Below are 12,767 nucleotides of genomic sequence, written 5' to 3'. Positions count from 1 at the left end.
ATACCGGTAAGCAGGTAAATTTTATCCCAATAAATGAAAGGAAAGAAAATAATGTGATAAGGTGGAATTTAACAGGTGGCGAAGAAGGAAGGTGTTACACGTGGAGTTCCCCAATGTTGAACCATGTAAAGAGGGGTGGGTGAATGACAGGTCAGAACCGTAATTCTGAGCCGAAGCTTGTCCAATTTCCCAATTTCTCAAAACGTGGTTCCAAATAATAAATTAAATTCCCTTCCCTTCTCAGTTTCTCTTCACAGCATTACAAATACCAACACACAGCAATAGGAATCGGTTTCCATTTTCCATTCCAATCCCTTCGATCTGGGAACTTCTTCCATTCCTCCGCTTTCATCGCCTTCCCTTGCTTCGACTCCCAAATGAATCTCTGATCACTCCCACCATTTTTTCCGATCGGAAATCTCTGTTTTCTTGCAGCAATCCTTCCCATATCGCTTGCGCCTTTGACCGGTCAAAGGGTTGTTTCGTGTTTGTCTGTTTCCAGATGAAGAAGGTAGCGGTGGGAGCGGCTGTGGTCTGCGCAGCTGCTGTTTGCGCTGCGGCGGCGTTGGTGGTGCGCCACCGGATGAAGAGCTCCGGGAAGTGGGCCCGAGCCATGGCCATCTTGAAGGAGTTTGAGGAGAAGTGCAAAACTCCGGTTGAGAAGCTCAGGCAAGTGGCGGATGCTATGACTGTGGAGATGCATGCTGGCCTCGCATCTGAAGGCGGGAGCAAGCTCAAGATGCTCATCAGCTATGTCGATAATCTTCCCACCGGGTAATTTATTTAATCTCCTTTTGTCTTTTCTCATTTTCCATCGCCCTTTGTTGCGCCATCAATCCGTCTATATTCTATGAAGATGATATGAATGTTGCTTCTGTCTTTGGTTTCTGATTAAATTGGTAGGAACTTCAATGAAAGCGACAACTTTTTAATGAAGTTTTTCAATAGGGAGGTTTATGATTTTCCTCGCATCTCGCGCAAGCTATTTTTAGGGGGGAGCTTAATTATATCTGTATCGGCCAATTTAAACAAGTTCTAATTTCATGAAATTGAATGGTGAACTTTAACGAGGAGCACTGACCTAAACCAGTCCACGGAATCTAGCAATTCGACTCATGGAGGGATAAATTTCTCCATTTATTCAAGTTCAACGCTCAGTTTTATGAAATTAAACCTTAAAGTTGAATTTCACTCGGACGGAGAAAAAAGTGAAAACTTTCATTTGTTTTAAAGATTGTATAACATGGCTATAGTCATTTTTACCCTCATTTATTCCACGTTTTATTGTGCGAAATGTGTACCGAATGGCATGCTTCAGGTTGAGGTTGTTGTGCCTCATATTGAGTCAAAATGAAGGATAATGAACAAGATAGAATGCTTAAGTATGGTTTGTTATCTCATTAATTAATGTTGTTTAATGTAGACCCCATGATTAGATCTGTTTCATTGCTGTGAAAACTGAAGCGAAGATTTTTTGCCGCTCGTTTTTCTTTTCAATACTATTAGGGACGAGAAGGGGTTGTTCTATGCATTAGATCTTGGTGGCACAAATTTCCGTGTATTGCGTGTACAGTTGGGAGGAAAGGATGAACGTGTTGGTAAGCAAGAATTTGCGGAAGTGTCAATCCCTCCACATTTGATGACTGGGTCTTCAGATGTTAGTATTCCCCTTGGCAAGTTTCTTAGTCCAAGACTCCAAATTTAAAGTTCTAAGAACTGATTAAAGAATGTTTTTCAGGCCTTATTTGGTTTTATAGCTGAAGAACTTGCAAAATTTGTTGAAGAAGAAGGTGATGGCTTCCACCCAGCCTCTGGTAGACAAAGAGAGCTGGGTTTTACGTTTTCTTTCCCAGTTAGACAAACATCTATTGCATCAGGGACACTTATAAAGTGGACAAAGGGATTCAACATCGAGGAAACAGTTAGTACTTGTTACCTTGGATATCTATTATCATTGTGTTTAGTACAACCATCTATAACTATTGTTCAGAAATGAGTTTTTCTCCATATATATAAACGTGAAAGATGGAAGCTGTTGTTTAACTTGTTTTTAACTTTTAGGGCATTGAAACTGTTATTCTCTTAGTACATTTTCCTCTTAATGTAGTGGCAATCTTGTACAAGAAAGTCATCTAAGCTTTGATTTCATTGTGACAGGAAATGGACTAATAAGCTGTGTGATTATGTTCTGTTCTTATCATTAGGAATTTAAAGTGCCTACAAAGAGAATCCAATCCAATCGAAGTGTTGGTAGATAATCAGTAGATTGATGGAAAAAAAGAAACAAATTACCTGATCTGTGAAAGAACTGAAATTCTTTGCAAACTTTGGTAACTATAAAGATTTCTTTACTGAGTTGCAACTAAACTGAAAAGTTTCTAATTGCCATCTGATTTGCAATTTGGGAAGACCGATGAGGGTTGATTTGGATACTGACTTATTTCTTGAGCCTATTACTCAATCCTGTAGAAACACTATTCCTCATACGTAATTTATTAATAATGGTTTCCTATGCTAAATGTAACGTGCTTGGATTTTTCTAGACCACATGCTTGGCTGTATATGCTATCACTTGGATAATCTATCTAATTCACGACTTCCAGTATAGTACATTTCTTAGTCGTCGCATTTTTTTGGATGATATTGATGTAGGTTGGGCAAGATGTGGTAGGAGAAATAACGAAGGCCATGGAAAAAATTGGACTGGATATGCGTGTGGCGGCTTTGGTATTCCCATTTGTTCTCTATCTCCAAGATCTTTAAGAGGCGTTTGTTACAATTTTGTGAAGTGGTTTTTTCCCATGATTTTGATTCTATCCCCTCATTGTGTTGGATATTCTAACCGCTGATGTGATTCAGGTAAATGATACAATTGGCACATTAGCTGGAGGCAGATACCACAATGATAATGTTATTGCTGCTGTGATTCTGGGAACTGGAACAAATGCAGCATATGTGGAGCGGGCTCATGCAATTCCTAAATGGCAAGGCCTTCTACCCAAATCAGGAGAGATGGTTAGTAACTTTTGAACTATGGCACTAATCTTTATAATTCATTCATGAGCCATTGTTGACATTCTTTCAAAACGATAGGTTATTAACATGGAATGGGGTAACTTCCGGTCTTCTCATCTACCAATCACTGAATATGATCAAGCTCTAGATTTTGAAAGTTTAAACCCTGGGGAACAGGTGAAGCTCTTCCTTTCTTTCGGCTATTCTTTTAGTAAATTTTTGTAACTATTCAATTTGATAATTACATATATAATATGTATCTTGTGGCCATTTTTCAGATTTTTGAGAAGATGATATCCGGTATGTATCTGGGAGAAATAGTTCGAAGAGTTCTGTGCAGGATGGCTGACGAAGCTGCCTTTTTTGGTGATGTTGTCCCCCCAAAACTCAGAAAACCTTTCATTCTCAGGTACTGTTCTTGCTCACTTGTAGAAGACTGTGCTGTTTGACCCACCTCGACCCTCGTCCTCTTATCATGAAATGAAAAAAGAATTAAAAAGGAAAAAAGAGATAAATTGCAGAACTAACGGAACTTTCGAGTCCAATGACCTTTTAAAACTATTTTCTAGAAGTCATGGACCAAAGCAAACTGTCACTACTTTTTTAAACTTAAGGACCAATAGAAATCTATCAAATTCAAGATGAAAGTTTATTTTACCCTTGATTTTTTCATTGTAAACGGAGAGTAAGTGTGTGTATATGAAGTAATTCTATCTGTTTTCTGATTGCTAAGCTGAAATTTCAACAGATTTAAGGAACCCTTGATTATTGTGTTCAATTTTGTTGAAATTTATGCAGGACTCCTGACATGTCTGCTATGCATCATGATACATCTCCAGATCTGAAAGTCATCGGAAGCAAGCTGAACGATATCTTGGAGGTTCGAATTCATTTTCCTTGCTTCCTAGTTCTTTCCATTAAATCAATGTGTCACACCGTTCCGGGTTATGGGAAACAAGCATTTTCTCCTCTGATTTCGCTATGGAACGATCACGAAAAGGCTCACACCTTTTATGACATGTAAGCTTCCTCTTTTGTATCAGGTATCTAACAGCTCCCTCAAGATGAGAAAAATAATTGTCGAGTTATGCAACATTGTTGCTGTACGTGGTGCACGCCTATCGGCTGCTGGGATTTATGGGATCATCAAGAAATTGGGAAGAGACACCCCCAAAGATGGGGATAATCAGAAATCTGTCATAGCTGTTGATGGTGGGTTATTTGAGCACTACACCAAGTTTAGAAACTCTTTGGAGAGTTCACTGAAGGAATTACTGGGTAAAGAAGTTTCCGAGAACGTTGTGATTCAGCTCTCGAGCGATGGCTCCGGCATTGGAGCAGCACTTCTCGCAGCGTCTCATTCCCAATATCTTGGGGTAGAGGAATCCTGAAAAGAGGAGTCCGATGCCAGCCAAGGTAGCTCAAAAGAAGGAAAAAGTTTCAAATTTTGTTTGTAAAAGAACTTGTATTCTTTGGCTTACGACTTGAGATTATTTAGGCTCCTCGTTTCAATGACTCCCCGAGTCTAATTTTATGGTTCAGAGCGTATCATCTCCAGCAATGGATCAATTATGTGGTAGATTTGCCTGCAGAGACTCCCAAGATTTTGAAGTGGCTCCCTCTGTCCGTATGATGTTGGAGCCAATGTTGATGGCATCGGAGCGCAATTCGTTTCCTTCGACGTGGCTAATAAATGGGGATGAGAGGCTTTCCTCTCCATCTTCGTCGACGAATCATCCTTCTCGAGTTCCTTTGCCAAATAAATTAGAACCATATGGTCTGTCTGCAGGTTGTTGAAATTCTCCTTTCCAGTTGGATCAATCCATCAATGGATGATAGCAAGAAAAAAAACTGTCTTGGAGCGTACAAATAAAGATTTCTTTTCCCTTTGTTCATCGTATATCGCTGTTCAATGCTTATTTACTTGAAAGTACAAGGCTTATTTACTCGAAAGTACGGTTCTTTCACGTGAAAGCTCTCACGTGAAAGCCACAGTTTTTGAGCGAGTAACCGAAAATGCTCTAGTTTGAGCTTAAATACAATTACAGATGACATGATGGGCGATTGTTATTCAAGATCTATAAACGAACCAAACCAAGGCGACCTGCCAACTCCATGGCCATTTCTGCTCTGAATTTGCAGAACTGGCCAGAGTTCAGGGTCCTCTCCAGTCCCGACCATTGGAGAGAACCTCAATCATATGGTTCGATTTTCAACTACTGTGTCTCGGCTTGCTCTTTCAGGTGTTAGGATTTTTTATGTCCGTGGCTTTGGGTTTCGGGTGCTGAGGTCCGGCTGCGGATCAAGATTTCCAGAGCCTGGTTCATGGTGGGCCGAACGGACGGCGATGTGGAAGTGCAGATCACTCCCAGTTTGAAAACACTGCACATTTCATCAACATAGAGTGGCTCCTTCACATCCTCATCCAACGCATTGGCCAAGGGCTTGCCTTCTCGAATGTAACCCCACGCCCACTCGGCCAGAGACGAGTCTTCATCGCCGTTGAGAGCATCCTTTCCGGTCGCCAACTCTAGAAGAATAACCCCAAAGCTAAACACGTCGATCATCTCGTTAATTCTCGGTGTCTGAGCATACTCTGCATAAAGAAAAGAACAGGGTTGGGTTTAGTTTGGCATGTAAATTCATCTGCCGGAGAGAAATTTACGAGAATTGTGCAGGATGAGTTTGGACATTGCTCATCCAGGAAGTCTCATACCTGGAGCTATGTATCCGAAAGAGCCAGCGACAGCCGAGACCGAAGCCGGTTCCCCTTGCTTCACCAGCAACTTGGCCAACCCAAAATCTGCAATTTTGGCGTTGAACTCTGAATCAAGCAAGATATTGCTGGACTTCAAATCTCTGTGAATAACTGGGGGTGAGCAATCATGGTGCATATAGCAGAGGCCCTGCGCCGCCCCAACTGCAATTTGAAATCTCGTCGGCCAATCAAGGGCCACGCCGGAAACAGAGTCCGACCCGGGAATTCTCGGCGGCGTGTTCTTCTTGTGTAGCCATTTGTCCAGGCTCTGTCCCTCCATGTACTCGTAAACCAGAAGCCGTGAACTTTCAGAAGAAACGCAGCAGAGGAGTTTGATTACGTTGTTATGTCGAATTGAACTGAGAATCTTGACTTCCGCCATGAATTCTTTCTCGAGCTTGTGATCTGACTTTCTGTTGTTCCATATCCTTTTCACCGCCACTGTATCGCCAAAATTGTTCACCGGAATCCGGTAAACTTTCCCGGATCCACCGCTTCCGACCATGTTGTTTTCCGTTAGCCCAGATAAAAGTTTTGCCTCCGAGAAATTCAGCCTCTGGAATGAGGTCAGCTTCCATTCCACATCTGCTCTGTTTTTAGTCTTCCTGTAAATTTTGATTATGTAGAGAGAAGAAAGTACGAACAGTATGAACAGTATCGCGCCCAAGCTCACAATCAGAGCAAGATGTCGTGATGAAACCTTTCTCGAATTCTGTTGCCTGAAACTGCAGCCGTCGAGATTCAGAACTGCATTATTGGAACAGAGACTCGGATTGTTCAAAAAGCTTCTTGCATAGATAGCGCTTTCAAGTGAAATTGGGATTTTCCCGGACAGAAAATTCGAAGAGAGGTTTAGAAAATTCAGCTCTAGATTTCCCAGTTGAGGCGGAACCGTCCCGGAAAGTTGATTATCTGAAAGGTCAAGATCGGTGAGGCTTGGTAAACGACCAAGTTCGACGGGGATTTCGCCGGAAAGACGATTATGACTGAGGTTTAGATTAGTCAACGATTTCCATGAGATGATTTTCCGTGGAATATCTCCGACGAGTTGATTTCCGTCGAGCGAAATTTTGATCAACTTTGAAAGAGCAGCGAGTTCTTCGGGAATTTGTCCTGTGAGCAAATTATTGCTTGCTTCAAACACCGTCAAATTCCAGCACGAAAATATCCCAGACGGGATTTTCCCGGAAAATTTGTTGTTACTGATTTCGAATCTCCAAAGGTTCGCCGAGACTTTCTCAGGGAGTTCGCCGGTGAAAGAATTGTCGCTCAATGTTACATAAGTCAAATTGAGGGACATCCATAAACCCGCCGGAATAACCCCAGATAAGTTGTTTTTATGAACATCAATAATCTTCATGCTATTGCAATTACCGAGCGATTCAGGTAATTCCCCACTAAGATTATTCTCGGCAGCAGTCAGTCCCAGAAGCTTTCGGCCGGAGCACAAGTGCACCGGCAAGCTTCCGGTGAGCTTATTCCAGCTCACCTGAAAACTTTCGAGAATCGAATACCGGCCGAGATCTGGAGGCAGTGTTCCGGTTAAATTGTTGTTGAACAATCTGATGTCTGTCAAAAATGGAAGACGGCCGATGTTTTCTGGGATTTCTCCAGATAAGTGATTTGAAAACAGAATCAGAGCCTCCAATTGCTGAAGATTACCGATATCCTCCGGTATTTTTCCGGTCAAATTATTCTCCGATAGGTCGAATTCGATGAGTTTTTCAGATTCAATCCGCTGAGGAATTTCTCCGGATATATTGTTCCGGAACAGAAAAACCTGAGAGAGATTCTTCAATGCAAACAAACTGCTGGGGATTTTCCCAACCAATCTGTTCTTCGACAAATTCAAAATCTCGAGAGCGGTCCAATTACCGATCCATTCCGGAAATTCACCGATTACGTTCGACTCTGTCATCCATATGTACTTCAATTTCTTCAATTGCGCAAAACTGGAAGGCAATTCTGCCGGTATCAGATTTTTAAGGTAAGACATCAGCAATTCTTCCAGATTGGATAAGTTACCGATTTCAGAGGGGTAACTGCCGTTGAACTGATTCATGTGTAGGTAAAGGGAGCGGAGTTCCGACAGCCGACCAATGGATGCCGGAATGTCGCCGGAGAAGTTGTTGCCGGCGAGACTAAGAAACTGGAGCCGAGACAGGCGGTCAACATCGTTGGGAATCGGCCCAACGAAGTAATTCATCGAGAGATCTAGGTAATTAAGCTTCGAACAGTTGTAAAGAACCGTCGGAAAGCCACCGGGGATAAAATTGAGCTGAAGATTAAGCAGGGTGAGATTCTTGAGATCGCAGATGAAAGGCGGTAGGGTTCCGGTGATATTGTAGTTGACGAAAAGCAGATCAGTGACAGAGTTGTTGGAGCATTCAATCTCCGGCCATGAACAGTGAGAAACGTTTGAGGTCTGCCATTGGCTGATCGGCGGTGGGTTTTGCCAGAAGTGGTTCAATCGGAGAAGAACAGAGTGTTCTTGGTCGTAGAGCTGGGAATCGGCATGGCTGGTGCAGAGGAGGAGGAGAAAGAAGGAAACTGTGTTCCCCAAAAAGAGATGAGAAAAGGGAGGTCTCGTCATCTGGAGAAGATGAAAAAATTCTTCTTTCTTCTTCTTCTTCTTCTTCTTCTTCTTCTTCTTCTTCTTCTTCTTCTTCTTCTTCTCTCGGCTATGGCGGTTTGAAATAATATTATTGTTTGTTTTGCAGGTTAAGTGTGAAAGCAAATTGAAGCTTCATAGACGAAGCTTAAGTTTGCTGTGAAAATGTCGCCCTTCAGCTACATAAATTGACCAACGTGTTATTTAGGTACTATTTTATAATTATTTCCTTTTCCGTTTTCTATTTTTTAAAATTTATATTCGTGGTATAATTTCATTAGTAGTTTTATTATCTCTTTGAAATATATTTAAGTTTTGAGTCAAATTTCAAAAAAACAAAAATAAGTTTTTGCATTTTTTCTTAAATTTAGCATATAAAGTTTGAAAATATTTACAAAAATTACGTAATAAAACAAAGGGACATGTAAATGGAAGTAGTAATATTTCTAAGCATTGGAGGTGAAAAATAGCACTGCTGCGTGGATGATATCAAGTGGACATCAATTTTATGGTTGGAGTCGAGAGAACATAATAGCCAACTGGAAGATCAACCTCCTAGACTCGATCCGTTCCAGGAACGATGATTCTTACTAACTAAACCAGCGTGTGCTAGAGCTCCAACTCCACACGACCATCTCCTACAAGGATGGAAATGACCCGACACGCTCAACCTTCGGTCGGATATGCTGTCTGATATCCAAAGCTATAAATAGGGGACCTCATTCTGTTGGGTTTATAAAGAGTGGAAACAAAGTCTCACATTGATTAGGAAAATGAGAGATTTGTGGTATATAAATGAGAACAATTATCTCTATGGGTATGAGACCTCTTGGGTGGAACAAAATCAAAGCCGATCTCCTAACTCGCCCCAGTTCATTGCTCGCTCATTCAATCTGATCGATCGAGACCGCATTTTGTTGCACAAACATTAAGTTTAAATTTTAAAGATTGGAAAACAAAAAATTAATAGTTATTAATTGCTTTTTTTTTAGAATGAGTAGAATTTACTTAATTGAGGAGTACAAGGATAAATATAAGATATTTTAAACTAATTAAAAATATTTTCTAATTTTTTTATATATAATATTTTACTATATAATTAAAAGTTGTTTTGAAAAATTTTAAAACCTAGATTATGGTTTTTGCCCTTCAATCATGTGGATTTTCAATTCTATCATTGAATTTTTAATTCAATTTTGTTTTTTAATAATATACTTCTTTAGGAAGAGGTTGAATAACTTCAAAATGATAAATTTTGAAAATAATATATTTTATAAGAGTAATTTCATTTTTATTTCCAAAAACATTTAATTGAGTTAAAAATTTTGAGAGAGTAATTTTTATTATCCACAATGTAACTTTCTAATGTTTGTGGTAAAATAATTGACTATTTTAAGAGTTTAGAGGTTGATATTTAAAAATTATTTTTAGAGCCTAAACCTAGAATTTATTAAAATTTATACCATGGACAAAATAAGTTATAGATTAAAGGTGCGTATATCTTAAAAATTATTTTTAAAGTAATTTTAAATTTTATTAAATCAAAATTTTATTTATGACCCGATAGAAATTCCGATACTGAAAATTAGTTTTAAAAGTAGCCATGTGAGAAAAGGGACAGAGTAGAGGAAAATACAGAGAGAGAAAGAGGGATTGTAGGAAAATGCATGGAAATGCGAAATGGCGAAAAGTCAATGATTGCAATATTACGGTCAACATTCAAATGGAAAACCAAGGAAAAAAAAAACAAAATGAATTAAATAAAGGAGGTTGCCAAATTCCTACTTCTCATCTCACTCTACTTTCCTTTCGCTTCACTATTCCCATTCCATTATTTTTCCATACAATTTATTAAACAAAAGACCCCACTTTGCAAAATTTAATATATAGTATTATCGATGGGAGGACCTCCAATTAAATAGTTAATTTTATAGGGAGAGTCCTCATTTAAAAGGTTAAATCCTCGTTGAGTAAATATAGTGCACACTTGAGCAAAAAGATTAATTTCCGACTTCTTTCCACGTGTGTAACTATTATTATTTATTTCACCGAGTAGTTTTTAAATTAATAAAAAGAAAGTGGATATTCTTTTAATTGGAAATAAAGATTAAAGTGGTCAAAAAGGGAAAAAAGAATATAGAAAGCAGTCCTTTGCACCAAAAAAAATAATAATAATAAATAAATAAAAGTTTGTAGGAAAACAGGGGGAAGCAGACAGCACACCGTAATTGAACGCAGACCATAACCTTATTTATTTATTATTTTTATTTTTCCACAATATAATCCACACTACACTAAATACTTCTAGAATTCAGAATTGAATTAACACCACCTCCAATATAATATCATATTTCTACTTTCTTTTACTTGACTTACATTTCCATATTCACTTTTTCTTTTTTTTTTTTTGCCTTCTATTGTCATCTTTACTTTATCCACGTCCTCCTAAACTTGTTATATCTAGATAGGAAAGCTTTGAATGTAATTTAAACTAGGTAAAATATATTTGAGGGATTTCTATTTAATCTCTCAGCTTCAAAAAGTGGTAGATTGATTCCTAACCTTTAGAAAATAATTCTAAATGGTCCTTGAAGTTAAACTTCCGTTGGTGTGACTAACGCGACAATGGTGAATTAGATATTTAATAATTTTAGATATTTAATAATTTTATATTATTTTTAATTGGATGGATATTTTTTTTTCTCTTTCTCCTCCCTCCGATGGCTGGTACTATTAAGAATATTCATATCAAAATATATAGTATCAATTATGGTCCATGAAAGAAGTTTGAATATGTTGCTACCGATCAGAACTCAAAAGGGTGTGAAATTTGTTAGATTTTCCCCACAACCACAAAGTTGAGGGCCCTACTAGCTCCTACAGAGTACAAGTAAATGAGATTAAGTTTAATTAATGAAATTGTTTAACGTGCTGAGCTTAGGAACTCTTGTTATTTGGAATAACAATCCACCATCTTGGTTGGATAGGTTTTTACCGTCCGATTCTTATTCTTACTCATGTAGGCACATCGACATTTCTTTATTTTCTTGCCTCTCGATTAAAGGAAGAGTTTTCGTGTGAACAAGATTTGTTATCCACCCCTGTTTCTCTTTCTCTTTCTCAAAAAAAAAAAAAAATAAAACATCACAATCATGTATTATTCAAATAAAAGTCAAATTAGAAATTTAGTCGGTCAATTTTAGATGTGTCTATCAGAGTGGTACATGTTGCTTTAGCTAATTGACCCTCCCTCCCCCCAATCCCGACCCAACCCAAAGTATGATTTCTATGTTATATATGGTCGTGCCAAAGAGCATATCAGTTGAAGTAAGTTCTTCCTTTCCCATACTGTACGCAGGATCTAGATGATGCTATCTATACATACGGATCCTATATATATATATATATATATATATATATATACATCGTACAATGAAGTACCACATGAGTGGATACATATCTTTGTGTTTAATAAGTCTCGGTTGTTAACTTCATTGATTTGACGCAGGCTTTGTTGCCTATATTGTTTAAGGACTACATAGTGAGCTAACTTTGAATAAGTTTAGATGTTTGGTGGCTTAAATGTTAAACTAATAAAGCTAATGATATGACCGCTGTTAGACAAAAGACTGTTAGGAACTTTTCAAAGTTAATGGACCTTCACAGCCTTACAAGTTTAGGAATCCATTAGAAACCTTTTAAATTATAGACTTAAAATTATAGACTTAAAGGACACATTAAAAAGTCATGGAAAAATATAACTTCAACTAAATCATATACAAAAAGTATATAATGATGTAATATTCAAAATATGACATAATTCACATCATCCCCACACCATCCCCGAAGACTATGGTAGAGTAGTTTTGAGGAAAATCACTCAGCGTGCCAACTTTGTTGGAGTTGGTAGCTGAGGGGGTCATGAATATCAATTGAAATTTTAATTTTAGAAATTGCGGTTCAAACTTGACAGTAATAATTGGATTCTGGACTTTTCGATCAAGGGACCCAACCAACACGTGAATCACTCACAACTTTCTATTATTCAAATTTCAAACTTCAAAAGGGACTTGAAGTAGAGAAAATAAAACAAGCAGCTTCTGTTCCTGTTCTATTTATAAATCCTAAACCCTTTGGTGACTAAAATGTTCTAATAATAATTACCCACAACCAACTACCCAATTAGCAATCCCAAACAACTGAAGAAAGAGTCTTGTTGTTGTGGTTAAAAGGTGGATATTGTTTTATTTGATTGGGGTCAATCAAAAAAATATATATGAGGAGAACAAGTGAAGTGTTCATGTTCATAGTATTTTGGAAAGACAGAGACAAGTTCAAACCCAAAGTTTACAGAGACAATCAAAAGCTAAAAGCATAAAATTA

At 38.2% G+C, this 12,767-nt stretch overlaps 2 protein-coding genes and 1 long non-coding RNA gene across 3 annotated transcripts; 2 read left to right on the top strand and 1 right to left on the bottom strand.

The window, feature by feature from the left end:
* The first annotated feature begins 336 nt into the window (after positions 1 to 336).
* HXK2 (hexokinase 2) lies at positions 337 to 4,915 on the top strand. Its single transcript, XM_022289318.2, has 10 exons — positions 337 to 774; positions 1,507 to 1,657; positions 1,739 to 1,921; positions 2,653 to 2,727; positions 2,860 to 3,015; positions 3,094 to 3,192; positions 3,294 to 3,424; positions 3,814 to 3,895; positions 4,059 to 4,431; positions 4,558 to 4,915. The coding sequence occupies exons 1-9, from the start codon at positions 503 to 505 to the stop codon at positions 4,404 to 4,406; spliced, it is 1,497 nt and encodes a 498-aa protein (XP_022145010.1). The 5' UTR covers positions 337 to 502; the 3' UTR covers positions 4,407 to 4,431; positions 4,558 to 4,915.
* On the bottom strand, positions 4,880 to 8,366 carry LOC111014536 (uncharacterized). Its single transcript, XM_022289317.2, has 2 exons — positions 5,732 to 8,366; positions 4,880 to 5,611 (listed from the first exon to the last, which is right to left on the bottom strand). Exons 1-2 carry the CDS (start codon positions 8,364 to 8,366, stop codon positions 5,262 to 5,264), a joined length of 2,985 nt encoding a protein of 994 aa, XP_022145009.1. The 3' UTR covers positions 4,880 to 5,261.
* LOC111014539 (uncharacterized) lies at positions 7,623 to 9,355 on the top strand. Its single transcript, XR_002601861.2, has 3 exons — positions 7,623 to 7,760; positions 7,842 to 8,592; positions 8,855 to 9,355. It is a non-coding gene; the product is annotated as an uncharacterized LOC111014539 (long non-coding RNA).
* The last annotated feature ends 3,412 nt before the right edge of the window (positions 9,356 to 12,767 follow it).

This window comes from Momordica charantia, assembly GCF_013281855.1.
Source record: "Momordica charantia cultivar OHB3-1 chromosome 6 unlocalized genomic scaffold, Mcharantia_2.0 BLBB01000006.1, whole genome shotgun sequence".
NCBI lineage: Eukaryota > Viridiplantae > Streptophyta > Magnoliopsida > Cucurbitales > Cucurbitaceae > Momordica > Momordica charantia.
This window is presented reverse-complemented; position numbering and strand designations above follow the sequence as displayed.

Coding starts and splice junctions, on each gene's coding strand:
- LOC111014536 (XM_022289317.2), bottom strand. CDS start 8,366: ATGACGAGACCTCCCTTTTCTCATCTCTTTTTGGGGAACACAGTTTCC. Junction 5,612..5,731: donor TTTCGGATACATAGCTCCAG/GTATGAGACTTC, acceptor TTCTTTATGCAG/AGTATGCTCAGACACCGAGA.
- HXK2 (XM_022289318.2), top strand. CDS start 503: ATGAAGAAGGTAGCGGTGGGAGCGGCTGTGGTCTGCGCAGCTGCTGTT. Junction 2,728..2,859: donor ATATGCGTGTGGCGGCTTTG/GTATTCCCATTT, acceptor GATGTGATTCAG/GTAAATGATACAATTGGCAC. Junction 3,425..3,813: donor AGAAAACCTTTCATTCTCAG/GTACTGTTCTTG, acceptor AAATTTATGCAG/GACTCCTGACATGTCTGCTA.